The 18511-nt window shown below is 44.5% G+C and overlaps 1 protein-coding gene across 3 annotated transcripts in view; it reads right to left on the bottom strand.

Moving 5' to 3' along the window:
• Positions 1-18511, bottom strand: part of FAT2 (FAT atypical cadherin 2) — a 111214-nt gene that overhangs the window by 75914 nt on the left and 16789 nt on the right. For all 3 annotated transcript variants that reach the window (XM_053300794.1, XM_053300796.1, XM_053300795.1), the window contains exon 3: positions 1562-1623. In XM_053300794.1, the coding sequence (XP_053156769.1) occupies positions 1562-1623 (62 nt within the window). The remainder of the gene's footprint in view (positions 1-1561; positions 1624-18511) is intronic.

Below are 18511 nucleotides of genomic sequence, written 5' to 3'. Positions count from 1 at the left end.
GTGCACGTCTCTGTGACGTGCGCATGCGCGCAAAGGACTCCTGGGAGTTTTTTGAAGCAACGTCGGGGAAGGGGCAGCAGGGAGGTGTCCTGCCGCCCCAATTACTCTACGGATTACAGCGACAGAGCGGGAAAGCGGCGGGAGGGGTACCTCCCGCCGCTCTTAAAGGGACCCCCCCACCCCAATGCCGGACCGCAGTTGGCGGTTCCGTGCACACCCCTACTAATTTTTTCAAGATGTGCAGGCCTAGAGCAAATGTTGACAAGAAAATATTTCAAATTTTCCCAAAATTAGGCATAAAGAAGTAGATAGCAAGTCTGCAACTACATAGTCCAAAGACATCCTCCTTGAAGTACTTACTGCCCCTGCTGTGAGAGCAAAAAAACCATCTAAAAAACATGAAGGGTGCTCCAACTGGGGCTATGCAAGAATTTCTGGCTCCTTCAGAGAGACAAAATTGGGGCAACTGGAAACAATGCAACTGCAGACTAAGCCCCAATACTCCCCAGTTATCAAGTAATGCTGGATCTATTGTAAAATGCTTGCTTCGGTTTTTATCTGTATTTTTATAGCATCCTGTAACAACGTTAAATAAATAACAATAATAACATCATGATGATGACGACGACACTAAAATAAGGAAAATGTATTAGAAGTTGAGAACATAAGAACTGCCTTGTTGAATAAAAGCAAAAGTTATCTAAGCCAACACTTTCTCCAGCAATGGGCAATGAGATTATTTTGAGATATTCCAAGAAAGACATGATGGCAACAGATAACCCCTCCTACTTGCACTTGCAACTCCATACCCATTACCCAGTATGCAATCATGTATTGCCTCTCACCTTGAAAGTTCAATTTAGCTATTACATAGAATAGTAGCGAAATCTGTAGGTGAACTGGGGAACATCCTAACTAAAGCTGTATGCATGCAGCCAAAGGATAAATGCTTGCAGTGATGGCCTCCCTGATTCTGAAGCATGGGTGCTCATGTGGGGGGAGTGGGATTTTTGCCACTCTCCCCTTCCCCTAGAAGCACTCTGAGCAATGCGCAATTATGGCCCTAGAAATTCATGACCCTCAAGGAGATAATAGTGCATTGTCTGGAGGATTTCTGGGGAAACGGAAGATCTGTGCAAATTGCCCCACTCGCATGAGCTCCCATGATTCAGATGTAGAGACGCTACCATTAAAGGCACTGCAACGTTGACAGCATATACACAGCATTAATCACGATGTTAGCCATTGTTCATTCTGTTAGGGGACAGAAAATCATTCTGCATCCTTTTATTCCACATGGCTTAATAGCAGGATTCCTAGTTCCAATCTTCATTAGAAAGCCATAGAAGTTCTTTTCAAAAATATGTTTGAAGCTGGCACTTGGGGCAAACACACAAAAATGCAGAACAAGCAATTATCTTTCCTGAGCAATTTGGAACCAATGGAATGAATCATCCTCCTCCTCCGTGTGCTCTGACTTGTAAGGAAATGTTCTTTGAGGACCTAAAAAAAACCCAACTCAAAAATAAATAAAACTAATTGTAACTTCGTCATCACTCACCTCTAAGATATGTTCAGCCTTGTCTTCACGATCTAGCTGCTGAGAAGTGGTATAAATCAGTCCTGCCAAGAGAGAAAACAGCATGGTTGGCTCCAAGCATTGTAGTCCACGTGATTGTGATGTGATCCAGCACTCACCTGCTGTAACAACGTGAGCCGATCCCAAAGATGCCGCTGCCCTAGAGCAAATCAATGCCGAGAGCACAAGGAATTCATCGTTAAAACACTTCCTGCCTCCTAACCATGGAAGTTCCCCCTACTACTTATATTAGTTGAGGTGGATTTGTTTCATATCTTTTCAAGTTTTCAACATTAATCTCACTGGCTGACATAATGTGCAGCCTACCATTTCTGGAAGGATCCACTGTAGGGCTCTTGTGGGTTTTGAAGGAAGCTCCAATGCTGCCCTGAGGCAGTGATTGCAGAAGTGGCATTTCTGCATGTTTCTTCATGGTCCCAAATGATAAAACGTGCAGAAACACACCTTCCACAACAATCTGGGCAGCATCAGAGCTTCATTTAAAGGTTGCAAGGGCTCTGCAGCGGATCCCTACATAGGCAGTAGTCTCAGGGTGCCAACAAGATGCTTTCTGCCCAGTCTGTTGTATGTGGATTGCACCCCACTCACAAGTTATCAGCAGCTGTCTGTCCCAGACCTCTTTCCCAAGTTGCAAGATGCAAAACATGCTCAGCTACTACTTCCACCATCCCAGCCCAGTTTGCCTATGTGGATTCCCCAGGTGTCTCTGCAGGCCTTCTCACCTTCCTTTGTGGCAAGAGGAAGAGCAGGGCTTTACTGTGAACTCAAAGTTATCCCCAAAAACAGATGCAAAAAGTGGATTTTTTAAAAAACGCTGGATAGAAATTGGGCTGTACTCGAACGCTCAGTGAAAAGCCCAAGTTGTGTGTGAAGTGCTCCCCAATAGTTCGCAGGGACTTTGGGGTAAATCTGCCCAATATATGAATGTACACCCTCCGTTCTGGAGGAGATGTGAACTAAAGAGCTTTAAAAGCCATGTGTAGAAAACTTCCTGGGTGCTTTCCAGATTACACACTACAACAGTGTCACTACATGACCGTTAAATGTGCTTCCATACCGCCTGTGTTTCTACATCGCAGTCCCTCTGCTGTCAGCAAGGGGCCATTCACATTTCTGGCTCCCCGGTGACACACGGGCAGACCTCTGACCTGGAGGCTGCAAGCAGCCTCGTGGCCCCAGGTGTCTCCCCAGAATGTCCCGTCCACTCGCACAGGGCATTCTGGCACTTTCAGGGGCCAGGCGGCCCCCCCCATCCCTGCCGCCCCTACCGGATCCACTGCAGAGCCAGTAGTCGTGTGGGTGGCTCATCCGGCCATCCATGGACAGCTCCCTGCTCGTCTGCAGGGAGAGCGGGCTAAGCCCACTCTGCCTGCAGAGCCCGGGAAGGCTCTCCACACTGCTCATGTGGAGAGCCTCATTGGGTTCCATGCTGCAAGTAGGGTAGGATATGCTGAGATTGGTGGGTTCGTACAACATGCCAAACTGTTGCTGCAACCAGAAGCAGGGCCAGTAGCAGCCAGTGAGGGTAGAGCCAGGGGGAGGGGGTGACGTGAGGCTCATTTCAAAATAAATTAACAGGTGCTTACCCCTTATGGACCTCTATTCAAAAGACCAGAGGTTAGGCTGGTTCAAAGGTGGGGGGGGATCCCTTTAAGGATGGGGAGGGTGCTCTGACCCCTCCCGCTGCATTTCCCCCAGCCGGTGCAGCCATTTAAAACAGTCCAGCAGGGCAGCAGCATATGTCCTTGCCGCCCCGGTGCATGCACAACAGCAACTTCCGGTCACTTCTGATCCGAGGCGGCACTGGGCCACCAAGGAGGTATGCTGCCCCCGATTGTTTTAAAAAGCAGAGCCAGTGGGGGAAATGCGACGGGAGGAGTAAGAGCACCCTCCCCTATCCTTAAAGAGATCCCCACCACCACCTTCGAACCAGCAGGTGCCAGTTCCGTGCACACCACTACGGCACTCTGCCCATGACTGCGTGTGGGGTGATGGCATCCCTACAGGGTAGCAGAGGCCAGAGCCATGCCACACAGGGTTGCTTGGTGGGGTACTGCTGCCCCGCACAGGATGCCAGGCGGAGCGCCACTGCTTGAGGCAGCTTGTAGGTGCTGCCCTAATGTTGGTAAGCCCTCCGTAATTTATTTTGAAAGGCACCTCTCACTGCTCACCCCACCCCACCCCACCCCCCGGTGCTGCCCTCACTGGCCGCTACTGGCCGCTATCATGTTTGCCTAGGGCTTCAGCAGCTCTGCAGAACCTGTGGTTCAGCGTTACGTGTGAACCCAGCCACCACTACTAGTGAGCTAGAAAGCTAGCTGCTCTACTACATGTAGTCTGGAATATGGGGGAGGAGTAATGGCATCCCTAAATGATGCTCCTACCATCCACTCCCCCCCCCATTTTTTTTTAACCAGCACTGGAATCAAAGTTACTCCCTATTTGTCATACTTGCATCTTCTTGGCCCCAATGGTGCCCATGTTGAAAGACCTGCCCATAAAGCTAGATCAAGGTGCAAAATGAAAGGTGATACTAGCATACATTCAAATCCCCAACACCCTTCATATGGCAAAAATGCAGGAACACTTTATGTTACACTTTGAAGACTGGACTGCAGATTTAAATCATTCCTCCTCTGTTATGTGAATGGTTTGCAGCTTATCTTGTTATCTTCAGTTGCAAGATGTTCTGGAAAATGTCACAATTTCTGCAGCTTTTGCAATGAAGCAACATTCCATGGGAAAAAACCCATCAAAGCTGTATTTTAGATGAACCTCACATGAGCAAACTAGCTGATGGCAGATAAGATTCAAAGGCACCAGAGAAATAGATCATAAAGGTAGTTCACCATCATGAAAAAGTAGAATCAGCAGGCCTAATTTTATTTTCTTTTGGAGCTACCAGCTCTTCCTTAAAATCAAAGACTTAACCAAAAAAAAAAAAAGGGGGGGGGGAGAAGAAAGAAAGAAAGAAAAAAAAACCATCCCTTCTTCAAACTCCAAACAATGATCTGAGGTTTCAAAGCATCTTAAGGCAGGAAAACAAACCCATGGGCAGGAAAAGAGAAACCACTTGGGAGCAATTTGGTGGAGGGAAATGGAGGACAGGGAACGGGGGGGGGGGGGCTCCCGCTCCCCGCTCCCCCACCCCCACCTTATTTCTCCTGTCCCAATCAGCCCTCTGGAAGCAGATTTTTCCACTTCTAAAAGTAGTGTCAGGTGTGATGTTATATGCATCTGCATGTTAACACCTAGTCTGGCCCCAATTAATGACAACTGGGCACTAATTAATTAAAGCTGCAACCCTAAAACCATTTGCTTGGCAGGAAGCCCCCTTGAACTCACAGGGATTTCTGCCAAATATGCGTAAGACTGGGTGGCAAGGCTTTTCATCTTTCAGCTGGAAAATGGACTATAGCCCTTTTCTAGGTGGAGGAATGAAGACATCACACACATTCTCACAGAAATTCAGTACCATAACCAGCCTTAAAGAACATGACTTTACAGTCTTCAATTCTGCTCATTTGTTGGAACAAACTATTTGTTATTACACTGATTTTGCCAAGATGAATGTTTCTGTTCAGTTCTGTATCTTTGTATTTAAATCAGGAAATGATTCACTTAACTTAGGGATATCCAACATCTTTTAAATAAAGCAAGCAGTTTTCAGGTTGTTGCTCTGCACTTTACTAATCCACATGGTCCATCTGAGGGAATCTTAATGATTTTCTGCAAATACAGAATCATGGAGGTCCTAATTAAATACCCAGAAGAAACAGGGAGATGTCCATTTGACCAAATGGGCAAACCACAACCTTTTACCCACCTGAAAGCAGCTAACAAAAATATTCTCTTTCTTATTCACATATAATCAGTGAGCTTTATGTAGGGCTCACTATATTGTGATATAGCCTCTGCACGTGCCTCTGTGTCCCCAGTGTGTGTAGGAGGAACTCAGAGATGCATTATTCATATTTACTTCTTTTTCAAATGTGTATGCTGCTAACTGAGCAAAGAGATGCCTTTTTTAAAGTGGCAATTCTCTTATATTTATCAAGGGGAGAGCAACTGGCCCTCTCCAAGCCCAGCACACCATCCTTCCAGTGGCTGTTGCTGGTATGCACCTTATGTGTGTGTGGTTTTTTTTAGAGTGTGAGCCCTTTGGGGGCAGGGGGCCATCTTATGTACTATTAATTTTTCTATGTAAACCGCTTTGGGGACTTTGGTTGAAGAGTGGTATATAAATATTTGTAGCAGTAGTAGTAGTATGCTGCTTTTTGCCTTGTAGCCTCAGAGCTAGTATGCTGAAGCACAGCAAGGCTGGCTCCAGAGAGGGGGCAAGTGCACCATAGAAAAGCAGCCACCCCCACCATATTGTTTCAGAAATCTAACATGTAGAACACTGCTCACAGAAATGCATTTTGCCCCTTCTGTGCCCCCACCCACTCAATTCAAATTTTTTTTCCTGGTGCCACCACTGTGCAGCAAATACAGCTACCTTTCTGGAAGTTGTTTTTGATTTTTTCCTCTGCTTTTCTTACAGGCCAGGCCTGCGCAACTTGTGACACTGCCTCCTCCCCCCCCCCCCGCCACAAGCTGAATGCCGCCTGCTAGCCATGTGTGGCAGCCAACCTGAAATGCTATAAACCTCCTGTTTTACTGCCTAGGGCTGCAGAAACAGGGTGGAGGGTTTTCAAGCACTTGGCAGGCCACACAATACACATATGGGGGACTGAGTTTGGTGGGTTACAAACTGTGCAGACTGGCTATAGGCAGAAGGCAATTCCCTGGGAAACAACTATGGTTGCCAAGTCCAGGTGATGAAAATAGTCAAAATATGTCAACAAGAAATTGCCAATGGTTGGTGCTGTTCACCCCCCAAAAAAGTATCTAAAAAGTCTCCTTTTTGCATTAAAAAGTGTATAAAATTTACATATACTAATTGATATAATATATGCATGCTTTACTAAAAACAGGATACTTTGAGGGGGGGAAATACAACTCACACACCCTTTCCCCCACACAGTTTAAACACCAACCTTCCTCTGACCAGATCACAGAATCCTATGGGACAAAAGGTGCATTTTCTTTTCATTTTCAAGGGGGAGGGAAACCACCCCAGAAGCCTCTCCACACAGTTCAAACACCAGTAACCTCTGGATCATAGAATTCCATGGGGCAAATGCTGCATTTTAATGTCATTGGCAGTGGGGGGGATATACACCCCTTCTCCACAGTTAAACACTAGCTTCCCCTCCACAGGGGTGCATATAAGGGAAGAACAGGTTTCCTGACCTGGAGGGAGTTTGCTGGCTGCGCACCGCAGCTGGAGAGCAGCAGAGACACAGGGCACAGTCAGAAGAAGCCATCCCTCCTTGGAGCCACAGGGCCAGTCACAGTGAGTCACTGAGACAATGAGGAGGCAGGTTGCTGCAAAAAGCACTTGGCTGAGGAAATGGGATGGGAATTGCCAGCGCAGCAGCATACAATTGACTCCTCCTGCTGCCATACAGCAAATGTTACACGCGTAAGCCCATTGTTTCCAGTGGGCCGACTCACAAGTAACAGCTGCTGAGTGATTTGCAGCAGGATCAATGGAACTCTGGAAACCCCCTCCAGCAGAGAAATAGTTACAGGGGTTTAAAATAGTTGCAATCTGGGATAAAAGTCCACATCTGGGAACCCTAGAAATAGCACGTGCAATATGGTTTGCGGGGCTGTGATGTAAGTGTTTGGGAAAGGGCTACACTTAGCAGTCAGTACTTGTTCATTTCTTTTCCCCTCTCAGGGAGAATGTATATTTGGCTCTGACTTGCACTAAAGACTATATTTAAAACTATGCAATGTGTTACAACAAGATGAACGAAACGGACTGTGTATGGAGATACGTCTGGTATTTGGCTTTTCATCCCACCTCTAAGCATGAAGAGCAGATCCCATGGACAACAACGAAACTATAATGGAATGTTTGCTTATATACCTATCCATGGCAATGAAGAAGGCCTCAGGCAACACATTTAATCACATGAAGTACAGCCCAAGGGTCCTTGCTAAACTGGACCCTAAATAGTGAAGCATGACTCACACGGAACAGAAATCTAACAGAGCCATGCACAGTGTATAGGTACTTGCTGATATGAGCTCTTTACAGATATTCGAAGTATGCTGAATGAATGAAGTCACATTTATTGGAAGCAGAGCTGCTGCCGTGGTGGCTCTGCCCCAATGAATGTGTGTTCTTCACATGTCGCACATTCTTCGCACAATTGCTGAGGTCTGAGACAGTTAAGAGCTGCTTGGAAAATGTAATACTTTCTACTATTATTTATATACTGCTTTCCAATGAAAAAAATCTCAACAGTGTTTACACAAAAATCTCAACGGCGTTTGGGGACATGGTTTGATGTCCCCAAAGGGCTCACAATCTAAAAAGCAAAACAGACTAACAAAAGCCACAGAAGGAATGCTGTGCTGGGTTGCATTCCCCCTGCTAAATATAAGAGAATATAAAACTATAATGAACTGTTCTAAGCAGCCCACATAGGAATGTTTCGCGCAACTACAGCTAAAACTGCCAGCTCTTATGCATGTATTTGGGAGTGGGCGGGAGGAAGGGAGCGACAGGATCAGACACGAATGAAGAAGAATTCTAGTTTTGCATCATATGACTGGAGATGTAGAATAATGGAGTGGAAACCACATAAATAGTATCGAATTATTCATCATCACAAATAATTTCTTTGCCCAAGGGATGGATATATATATATATATATATATATATATATATATATATATATATATGCACACACACACACACACACTCATTCTGTTTTCACTCTGCTGGTCCATTGCTAAAAAAGAGCAAAAAAAAAAATTAAGGCAAATGAATTTGTTTTATTTCAGAGAAGCACTTTTTAAAAATGTCCTATGTTATTATCATTGTCAGTATCATCAATGCCTCTCTGAGGGTGGGCAGGATGCCTCCTTGTCTTAAGGAGGCATATGTTATAGCACTTTTGAAGAAACCTGCATTGGATCCCTCAGAATTAGGCAACTGTAGGCCTGTCTCCAGTCTTCTGTGGTTGGGCAAGGTAATTGAGAGGGTGGTGGCTTCTCAAATCCAGTCTTGGAAGAAGCAGATTATCTGGACCAACTCAGACTCGCTTTTGGGCGGGCTATGGGATGGAGACTGCCTTGGTTAGCCCAATGGATAATCTCCAGTAGGGAATCAATAGGGGGAGTGTGACCCTCTTGGTCCTCTTGGATCTCTCTCTCAGCAGCTTTCTAGACCATCAACCATGGTACTCTTCTGAACAGCCTGAGGAGGCTGGGATGAGAGGTACTGCTTTGCTGTGTTCCAACACCTACCTCTAGGGTACATTCCATATGGTTTCACTTGGTGATTGTTGCTCTTCAAAGCGAGAGCTATTACAGTATATGGAGTTCTACAGGGTTCCATTCTATCTCCAATAATTTTTAACATCTACATGAAACCGCTGGTAGAGATCATCAGGAGATTTGGAGCAGGGTGTTATCAGTATGCTGATGACACCCAGTTCTGTTTCTCCATATCAACTTTACCAGGAGATGTCTTAACCTCTCTAAATGCTTGCCTAGAATTGGTAATGGGCTGGATGAGGGGGAACAAACTGAAGTTGAATTCAAACAAGACGGAGGTACTCGTTGTGGGAGGCCGTTCTGGATGAGGTTACACTCCCCCTAAAAGATCAGATACGTAGCTTGGGAGTACTTCTGGATCCAAACCTCCCCATGATATCTCAGTTTGAGGTAGTGGCCAGGAGTGCTTTTATCTGCTTCGGTTGAGACACCAGCTACGTCCAGATCTTGAGACAAATGACCTTAAAACAGTGGTGCATACACTGGTAACATCCAGGCATGACTACTGCAATGCACTCTACACTGGGCTGCCTTTGTACATAGTTTGGAAACTGCAACCGGTGCAGAATGTGGCCGCCAGTTTGTCTCTGGGGCCACCCATAGAGATCACATTACTCCTATTTAGAAAAGAACTACACTCGCTGCCAGTTAGTTTCCAGGGGAAATAGGAAGTGCTGATTATTACCTATAAAGCCCTGAACAGTTTGGTCCCAGGGTATTTAAGAGAGCACCATCTTCTTCATGAACCCCACCACCTATTAAGACTATTGGGGGAGGTCTGGTTGCAGCTGCTACCAGCTCACTTAGTGGCAACCCTGGTCTTCCTCTAGGGTTCCCCTGAGGCTCTGGAACACACTTCCAAATGAAATCAGAATCTCGCCATCTTTGGTTGTTTTTAAATGACTTTTACATTGTTTTTAAATGACTTTTAAAAACACACCTGTTTCATCAGGCTTTTCGTTTTTAAAGTTTTAAAGCTTTATTTATGGTAATTTTAATAGCACTTACATTTATATACCACTCTATAGCTGGAAGCTCTCTAAGCAGTTTACAATGATTTAGCATATTGCCCCCCAACATTCTGGGTACTCATTTTACCAACCTCGGAAGGATGGAAGGCTGAGTCAACCTTGAGCCCCTGGTCAGGATCGAACCTTCTGGTTACAGGGCGGCAGTTTTACCACCGCGCCACCAGGGGCTCAATCTGTTTTTTAAATTAGTTTTAGGTTTTCATTGTTTTTTTAGTTTAGATTGTAAAGTGCCCTGAGACTTTATACAGGGTGGCATATAAATGTGTTACATACATACATACATGAGTAAATTTGGAGTGCTTGTACAGAAAAGCAACACACACACATACAGAAGAAGAAATGTTGTCTCTTCCAACAAAACAGGATCTCTGTTATTGGAAGAATCACAGAATAATAGACACTTATTTGGAGGAATCCACTCATCCCTAGTGTGTGTAGGAGAAAATTGGTGGGAGAGAAGAGAAGTGGACACCAGCTCTCTCCTACAAATGACCCCAGAGTCATTTTTAACTCAGTCAATGTTGCTTCTGGACTCCAAGCCCTATTAGGGTTGAAGTGGTGGATCAGAGAAGGATTAGGCACCCTCTCCTGCTAATTATCCCATCCTGCTAATCCCTTTCCCCTGTATTTGCCTTCCAAGGAAAACATGGAATCAAGAACCCCATATTATTTTCATAATGTGTAGCTCCACACTCATTTGTTGTATCAGCATTAATACAGCTACCATTTTCTGCTTTTGGTTTATTTTCCCAACTCTCCTATACTAAAGAGATTCTCCTTTTAATGGGCTGTTTTCCTGATCCTGCAGTACCATTAGGGACAATCTGGTTTAGCTGCCCTATGACTCCAGTCTCCTCAGTCTCCTCCCTCAGACACACACAGTGACTACTGATTTCCTTGTAAGGTCTGTTAAACTCCCAGTAACGAGATCTGAAAGCAATTGTGGTTAATGGTTAATTACATTAATTCAAAAATAGAGTTGTGGTGTTGTTGCTCCTGCCAAGGCACACCAATGCAACATGTCTTCACATGGATTTTACATTGATTCCAGCAGCCATGCTCAGAAGATGCAGGCAAACAAGGCTACAATTAAGGAGAAGCCAAGTGGAATGAATACATGTGCTTTGTTAGCATTCATTTTACAATAAAAGCAGAGGGCTAGAGATACAGATTGTTTCTGCTGATATCTTCCCTTCTTCATAATAGAAAAATTACGTATGTATGTATGTATATGTATGTGTGTGTATGTATATATGTGTGTGTGTTTATAACTAGTAAGTACTTCTTCATTACATTTTGCAAGTTACATTTTTCTCTGCACTCTTAAATTCTTAAGTGTACACCTTAAAACATAAAGTGTGAGAGTGAGTTTGAAAACATGTGTATCATGTCAGTACACTTGTCAGGGAGCCATGATTCGTTTGAAAGGGAGCCAAGATTGACTCCCTACTGGGTGCTCATTTAGTGCAAACCCAGGCTTGCCTCTGCATAATGTGAAGTTAAAGTGGGCTTTCTCTATTTGTTGCTTTGTTCAGGTTCTTGAATCTTGAAGTGATTCAGGTTAGAAGAGCAAGCAAGATTGTTGAAAACATGCATTTTTTGAGGAATTGAAACAGATGAAGATGGGGAAAATGTTTCTGGATAAATGCCACATCAAAAGTTATGTGATGCATTTTTGCTCTGCAGATGTTTGAGGGCTATATGAGAAGAGAGGATCAGGGGCAGTGTTTCCCTGCCCCACCCTGCGTCTGCACAAGGGTATTACATCTGCAAAGGGGCCTATGTGTATAGAGTTCAATGCATGGAGGCCCCAATCATGAATTCTGCAAACATTCCACATTGCATGGTTGGCGTTCACAGAAATGGGGTTCTACACATGTTGGCCCCAATGCAAACGTGACATCCAGCACAAAAACATCAAGCAGACTAAGGAACATGATGGGTAAGTTTGAACCTGAACCCCTCACTATGTGAACCCCTCAAAGGTATGCATAAGGCAATTCTCAGCATGTTTTCAAGTATCTATTCAACTATAAACTGAACATTTTAAAGAGACAGATGGCTCCCCACTCCCTCTTCTATGGTTTGTGCTAGTGATGCATCTTATTAGCATATAGCACTGTGCCATTTACTGAAAAACAGGCAAGCATTACAGAAGAGAAGTTATTCATGAGGTGGGTCTCTTAGATGTATTTATTGATTTATATTTAAATGCCGCCCTTTGTCCTAAGACTCCAGGGTGGTTAACAGCAAGATAAAAACAATTTAATACAAACATAAAAACTGAACAAATGCAGCTAATAATTTAAAAAGAGCCAGGGAATGCTCATTGGCCAAAAGCCTGGATAAAAAGGCTGGGAGAGAGGGAGTTAACACAGATCTCAGCTGAGGTGAGTTCCACAGCCTGGGGACAATAACTGAGAAGGCCCTGAACTGCATACTTGTCAAACAAGCCTCAGCAGGTATTGGCACGTGGAGAAGAGTCCTCCCAGCCAAGCTAGGCAGGTGGGTTGATTCAGCAGGGAGCAGACGGTCCCTAAGTTATCCGGGGCCCAAGCCAGCTCCTGCCATTCCTTTTAGCACATAGTTCTGGTTCAGGGGTGCACAATGTTGGCCCTCCAGCTGTTGTTGGACTGCAATTCCCATCTTCCTTGACTTTTGGTGACTAGACCTATGCAAATTCAGATTCAAAAATTTTGATTTTATCCGAAATTGCCCAAAATCAATAAAATTGGTGAAATCCAAATCCAATTTTTTTTTTGGGAAAATCAGATCGGTAGTTAGAATTAATTCTGAAATATTAAAATTAATTTTAGAAATACTTCAGAATTTTCAAATTAGGAAAATTGAATACGATTTTTCACCATAGAGGTGAACAGGGAAATAAATAAAGAAATACTAAACATCATTGTTGGTTCTAGAGCCTTGAAACTTACCACATGTGGGGAAGGCAGTCAAGGCTGCCTATAGTGAATTTCAAAAGAAATGGTCAGTCCCCTTATTTTTGTTGAATTTTTGAAATTTTTGTTTAAAATGGTGAAATCTGGCTTGTTTCAAGCCACAACTTTACAAAATCTTCTAAGATGGTCTTTCTTGGACCATCATTCTACCAGCATATTCTGGAATCTTCCCTTTGCCTTCATGAAAAGGGGTAACAGCTTGCCCCTTTTGCCCACCCACCCCGCCGGGTTTATACTTCTGGAATGGATGGGCATATAGTTATTAAATCTGGCACACATGAATTCCACATTGGAATGACTCTGTGTAATTTTTAGCCTACTTTCCAGTAGGCTTATGAGATCACCCGGCATTCTGTGTGTCTCCATCCATGTGTGTGTCCCCCTGCCATCAACTTCGCAACACCTGGACCAATATGAACCAAATTTGCTGCAGCTGTAGGAACACAGAGGGAGACCTCAATGGCATAGTTTGTGATTATGTCATCTACCCCAACCCAAGATGGTGGATGCATGAATGTTTGAGGAGCAAGTGGGCTAACTTGTGGACTGTCTAGCTGATTTGAACCAAATTAGGTACAGTTGTAGTGAGTGACACACAGGGACACCTCAGTGGTGTAGTTTGTGATCATGTCATCCACCCTGATTCAAGATGCTGGAAGCGTAAACATTTGAGGAGCATGTGAATGAACTTGTGAACCGCTTAACCAATTTGGACCAAATTTGCTACAGCAGTAGCAACACTTAGGGACACCTCAACGGCAAAGATTGTGACAATGTCATCCACCCCAATTCAATATGGTGGACACATAAATTTTTGAGGCGCAAGTGCACTAACTTATGGACAGTCTAACCGATTTGAACCAAATTTGCTACAGCTGAATGGACACATAGGGATGCCCCAATGGTGGTGTGTGTGATAAAGTCACCCACCCCAATCCAAGAGGGTGGATGCATAAACATTTGAGGCGCAAGTGCACTAACTTGAGGACTGTCTAACCAATGTGAACCAAATTTGGAACAGCTGTAGTGAGTGGCACACATGGACACCTCAATGGCGCTGTTTGTAATGATGACATCCACCCCAATCCAAGATGGTGAATTCATGAACATTTGAGGTGCAAGAGATCTAACTTGAGGACCTTGATTTGCACCAAATGTAGTCCAGATGTAGAGACAGTGAAAGGAAAGTAGGCTGATTAGTTCTTACTAGAACAACTTGTTTTCAAAGCTATGGGTCAATCCCCTAGTTTTTGGTTGTTATTATTATTATTATTATTATTATTATTATTATTATTAAATGGCTAAACATGGCTGAAAACTTTAAAAAGGTTTTGGATCTCAAGGCCCTCTTTGGATCATAATTCCACCCCATGGGGAGAGAAAAGGACATTCCTTCGATTTTCTATTAAGTCACTACAGGGGGCCCTGACCTCTTTCCCCACATGTGTGGCAAGTTTCAAGACTGTAGGACCGAACGGTGACACCCCCAACCCGCAGCCCAGTTTCTCCATTGACCACTATGGGGGGAAACCTGAATTTAAGTCAGAATTTGGATTCAGATTCTTAATCCAATCTGATATCCATCATCACCAGAGCCCATAGAATATGAATGGGATATTGTCAAATTTGGATCAGGTCAAATCCAAATCCAAATCCAAATTTTCTGAATGGGCACAGGCCTATTGGCCACTATGGCTGGAGGTGATGGGAGTTGGAGTCCAACAACAGCTGGAGGGCCATGTGCCCCAGTTCTAGCTTATCAGTAACCAGAGAGGCTTCATATCTATATTCTTGGAAAGCCTTGCATAAACATGTTTACATTAATCAACACATTTGGGTTATTCTCTATGTATACTGCTTTGAGAACTTTTTTTGAAAAGCAGTATATAAATATTTTCAGTGGTAGTAATACTCAACATTCACTATAAAGCATGCTGCATAACTGCAAAATTGGAATCAGACAGTCTCATATCTGATGTGCTCCATTTATTTCAAACTGTGAAAAGTCTTGGACAGACTATGAATTTGCCCAATGCAATTTAGTAACTGTGAAACATTCCTTGGTGTTCCCATCCCACCTCAACACACCCCACTCCTGGAATTAACTGAAAACAAAAAATGTTTAAACTTGATTCAGTAAACAGAAAGGACTACCTCTGTCGAGAAGGATATGACTAACGTCATCATAATCATCAGAGACATAAGTATTAGGAGGTATAAAAATATGTTAAATAAAATAAATAAATAACCACTAAACTAACCATGGAATATATTCCTGACCAAATTAAAGGCCCGGATCTAATCGTCTGAGAGACTGCTACATTACATTCAGTCTCTAAATGGTCTGGTTGTTATAGCTTTCCTCATGGAATCATGAGAACTGTAGTTTTGTGAAACTGCTGGGTACTCTATCTTGGTGATTTTAGCCTCTTCATACAAACAGGATAGCATCAGGGGCGTAGGGAAGCTAGCAGTGGCCCAGGTTCAACTAGTCGCCAGTGGCCCCTCCGCTGTGTCTGCCGTCAGACGCAGGGGTGTGTGGTGCACTCGCAAACGGAGCCATGCACCCTGTTTGCAAGCAAATTTGGCCAGCGCAGCGTTTGCAGCATGGCCAGGAGAGGCTCTCCCCGCTTGCAAAGGAAGGGAGACGCATTCCCGGCCAGGCTGGGAACCCGGCACTGGCTACGTTTCTCAAAACTGAGCCATGTGGCTCCGTTTGCAAGCGCGCCACGCCCCCTGCACCTGACGTCAGACTCGGGGGGGGGGCTGGGGTGCCAGGTGCAGCCCCTGAACACGACAGCCCAGGTTCTTTGAACCCCACTGCACAATGGTGGCTCCGCCCCTGGACAGCATGACGAAGCAATCAGAGTTAAATCACTTTGTGTTTATTGTGTAGAAGATATTGTCCTGGGAATATGTCTGTGTTGTGAATAGTCCTTTGATATCTGCTTGGCATTCAGTACAGTTTTGAAAATAGTACTGACTCTCCTATCATGTGACAGGGGAGGCACAGCCCCATTTCTAGCTGGATGCTGCCCAGTATGGAAAAGTGACCAGCCTGTATGGCAGGTTTTGGGGGTTTTTTTTACCTGACATTTGTGCATCAGGAAGAACTGTCTTGATCATTTCTTAACCTTTGGGCCAAAGCCTCTGGGCTGGAGCTTCTCATTAATCTCCTAATTCAAAGTTTGTAGCCTGCCTGTCTCATCTCATGTGAAGAGCTTTGGGAACATACCATTTCTGCCTGCCGTTGTGGAATGCCTGCCTATTTTGTCAGGAAAGGGGGAAGGAAAAGCCTGGCATGTCAGAACAGGAACAGCAAAATCAACACTGTACTGTTGTCAGCAACCCAAAAAAACAATTTATCCTGGCAGAGGTAGAGCTCGGGACAAAGTCCTGGCCCCTGGCCCAACCAGAGGAGATTAGAACTCAAGGAGTTAAAAGTATGATAAACAGGTTAGTGAGCATGCAGCATATCCAATGAAGTTGACGTTTTTTCCTAAAATTGTCTCTTTTACAGAAAATCCTCAGAAACCTTGTACAGGATGCGAGTGTGACCTCCTCCTCCTCCTCACTGTGCCTGTGAATTTCTAGCAACTACAGCACTTCTACAGTGCTACAGTGCAATCTGAAGTTACTGTGCTACAGTGTACAGTGCTACAGTGCAATCTGAAGTTACTGCCCAGACTCTGGAGATGAGGGCTGTATGGAAAGAGACCTGGCTGCACCTGTAAATTATGTGGCAGGTTTGATTATTGCCAAAGGCCAGTCCACAGTGACTAGAGTGGTACTGCTGCTGGCAAATAGCTAGAGCAGCTGGGGCAACAGGCAGGGACATAGTCTGGAAGCATAGAAGGAGTTTGTTCTCACAACCCACCCTACCTGGGTAGGGGAGTTGTAGCCTGGATAGGGCTGATCATGAGAACTACTGAGATCACTCCCAATACTTACACTTCTCCACCACTGGGTAGCCCAGGTTTTAAACTTGGGCTAAAAGTGAGGTAGGAGGACACACACACGTGCCTGCCCAGTCATTTGGAAGTCCAGACTGCCAGCAGTCCGAGCTTCCATATTGCTGGGGGAGAAGGAGCGGCCTGGCAGTGGGGAATCCCCGTGTGCTGCATTGTGGGATATGGGAGGATGCAGCCTGCTTTTCCTCCACCCCCTCACCACTCCAGGATTGCTCGTGCACCAGTTGTGTGAGCACACAGCACGGCAAAGCCCGGGAGCAGTGAGGGTCATGTGGGGGTAGGTGGGGGTAGTGTCCTAGCTTCCCTTGAGCCCTCCCCAGCTCTGGCACGAATGGTCATGTACACGACCTTATTGTGTGGAAAAAAATCCTGGAAATTCACATTTATTTCATCCCAATGAATCTTCAATAAAATGATTTGAAAATCAAAATATTTATCAAACCATGGTATATTTGCCTACAATCCTTGCCTTCAGTCACCCATTAATGCTACTCTAAGTGTTGATATATCTGATCAAGAAAGAGAACATCTTAAAAATTAGCTTGCTTTTTCCCCCCCCAACAGTTGGGGTTTTGAAATTGCATTGTTAAATTAATCAAACTGTCAACCTTTTTGTATACGGAGCAATTAGGCAGCCAATTCTAAAGACTTGTCTCACCTGCAAATGAATGCTCAGGAAAAGGGAGCCAGCTGCTCTATCTGCCTGCCCCGCACTTTGGCCTGCCAGTGCTGCTTCTGCCCTGCCAGGTTCTCTGTGGCTCAGCTTGGCTTCATTCTTCCTGCTGAAGACTGGTGGAAGAGTGGATGATGGCAGTGTGTAGCACAGGGAGCCAGCAGTGACCCCATTTTCCCTGCCTTTATTCTTTTGGGGGGCCCCTATCCTTTTAAGATGGCAGCATGACTCTGTGCCGCATGCCTCGCCGGGGACCCACCTCTCTGCGCTGTGCCTCATGAGGCCCTACAACTCTCCAACTGTCCTGGGCCCCACACTCCTCCAGGGATGGCCCTGCTGCTAAGATGAAGGCAGCTATAATAGTTTAGGAGCCGCAGGGACTTGTTTCAAAGCACCTCAACACAGTATACGTGCATATTTTTCTGTCCCAGGGTAAGCTACGTAAAACTGCTTTTGAAAGTTTTAGTGTGGCTTAGTTTGAATCAGGAAAAAGCCAGTATCTGTTGGCTGGAATTCCTGCACATACATATCCTGCAGCCAGTTCCTGGTGCAAATTTATAGCTGACTTTACGGTGAATACAGTGAATATTTATATACCACTTTTCAGCTTAAGTTCCCAAAGTGGTTTACATAGATATTTTTATTTATTTATTTATTTATTTATTTTATTTAATATATTTTTATACCACCCAAAACCTACGTCTCTGGGCGGTTAGATATAAACAATCTATATTGTTTATACAGATTGTTATATAGATTGTGAAGAATGAATTATATTGGAGCCTGACAAGTTTTTATATAGATATAAACAATCTATATATATTTTTAAAGCGATTTGATATAAACAACCAAATAAATAAATTAAATGGCTCCTTGTC

This window comes from Hemicordylus capensis, chromosome 2 (assembly GCF_027244095.1).
Source record: "Hemicordylus capensis ecotype Gifberg chromosome 2, rHemCap1.1.pri, whole genome shotgun sequence".
NCBI lineage: Eukaryota > Metazoa > Chordata > Lepidosauria > Squamata > Cordylidae > Hemicordylus > Hemicordylus capensis.
This window is presented reverse-complemented; position numbering and strand designations above follow the sequence as displayed.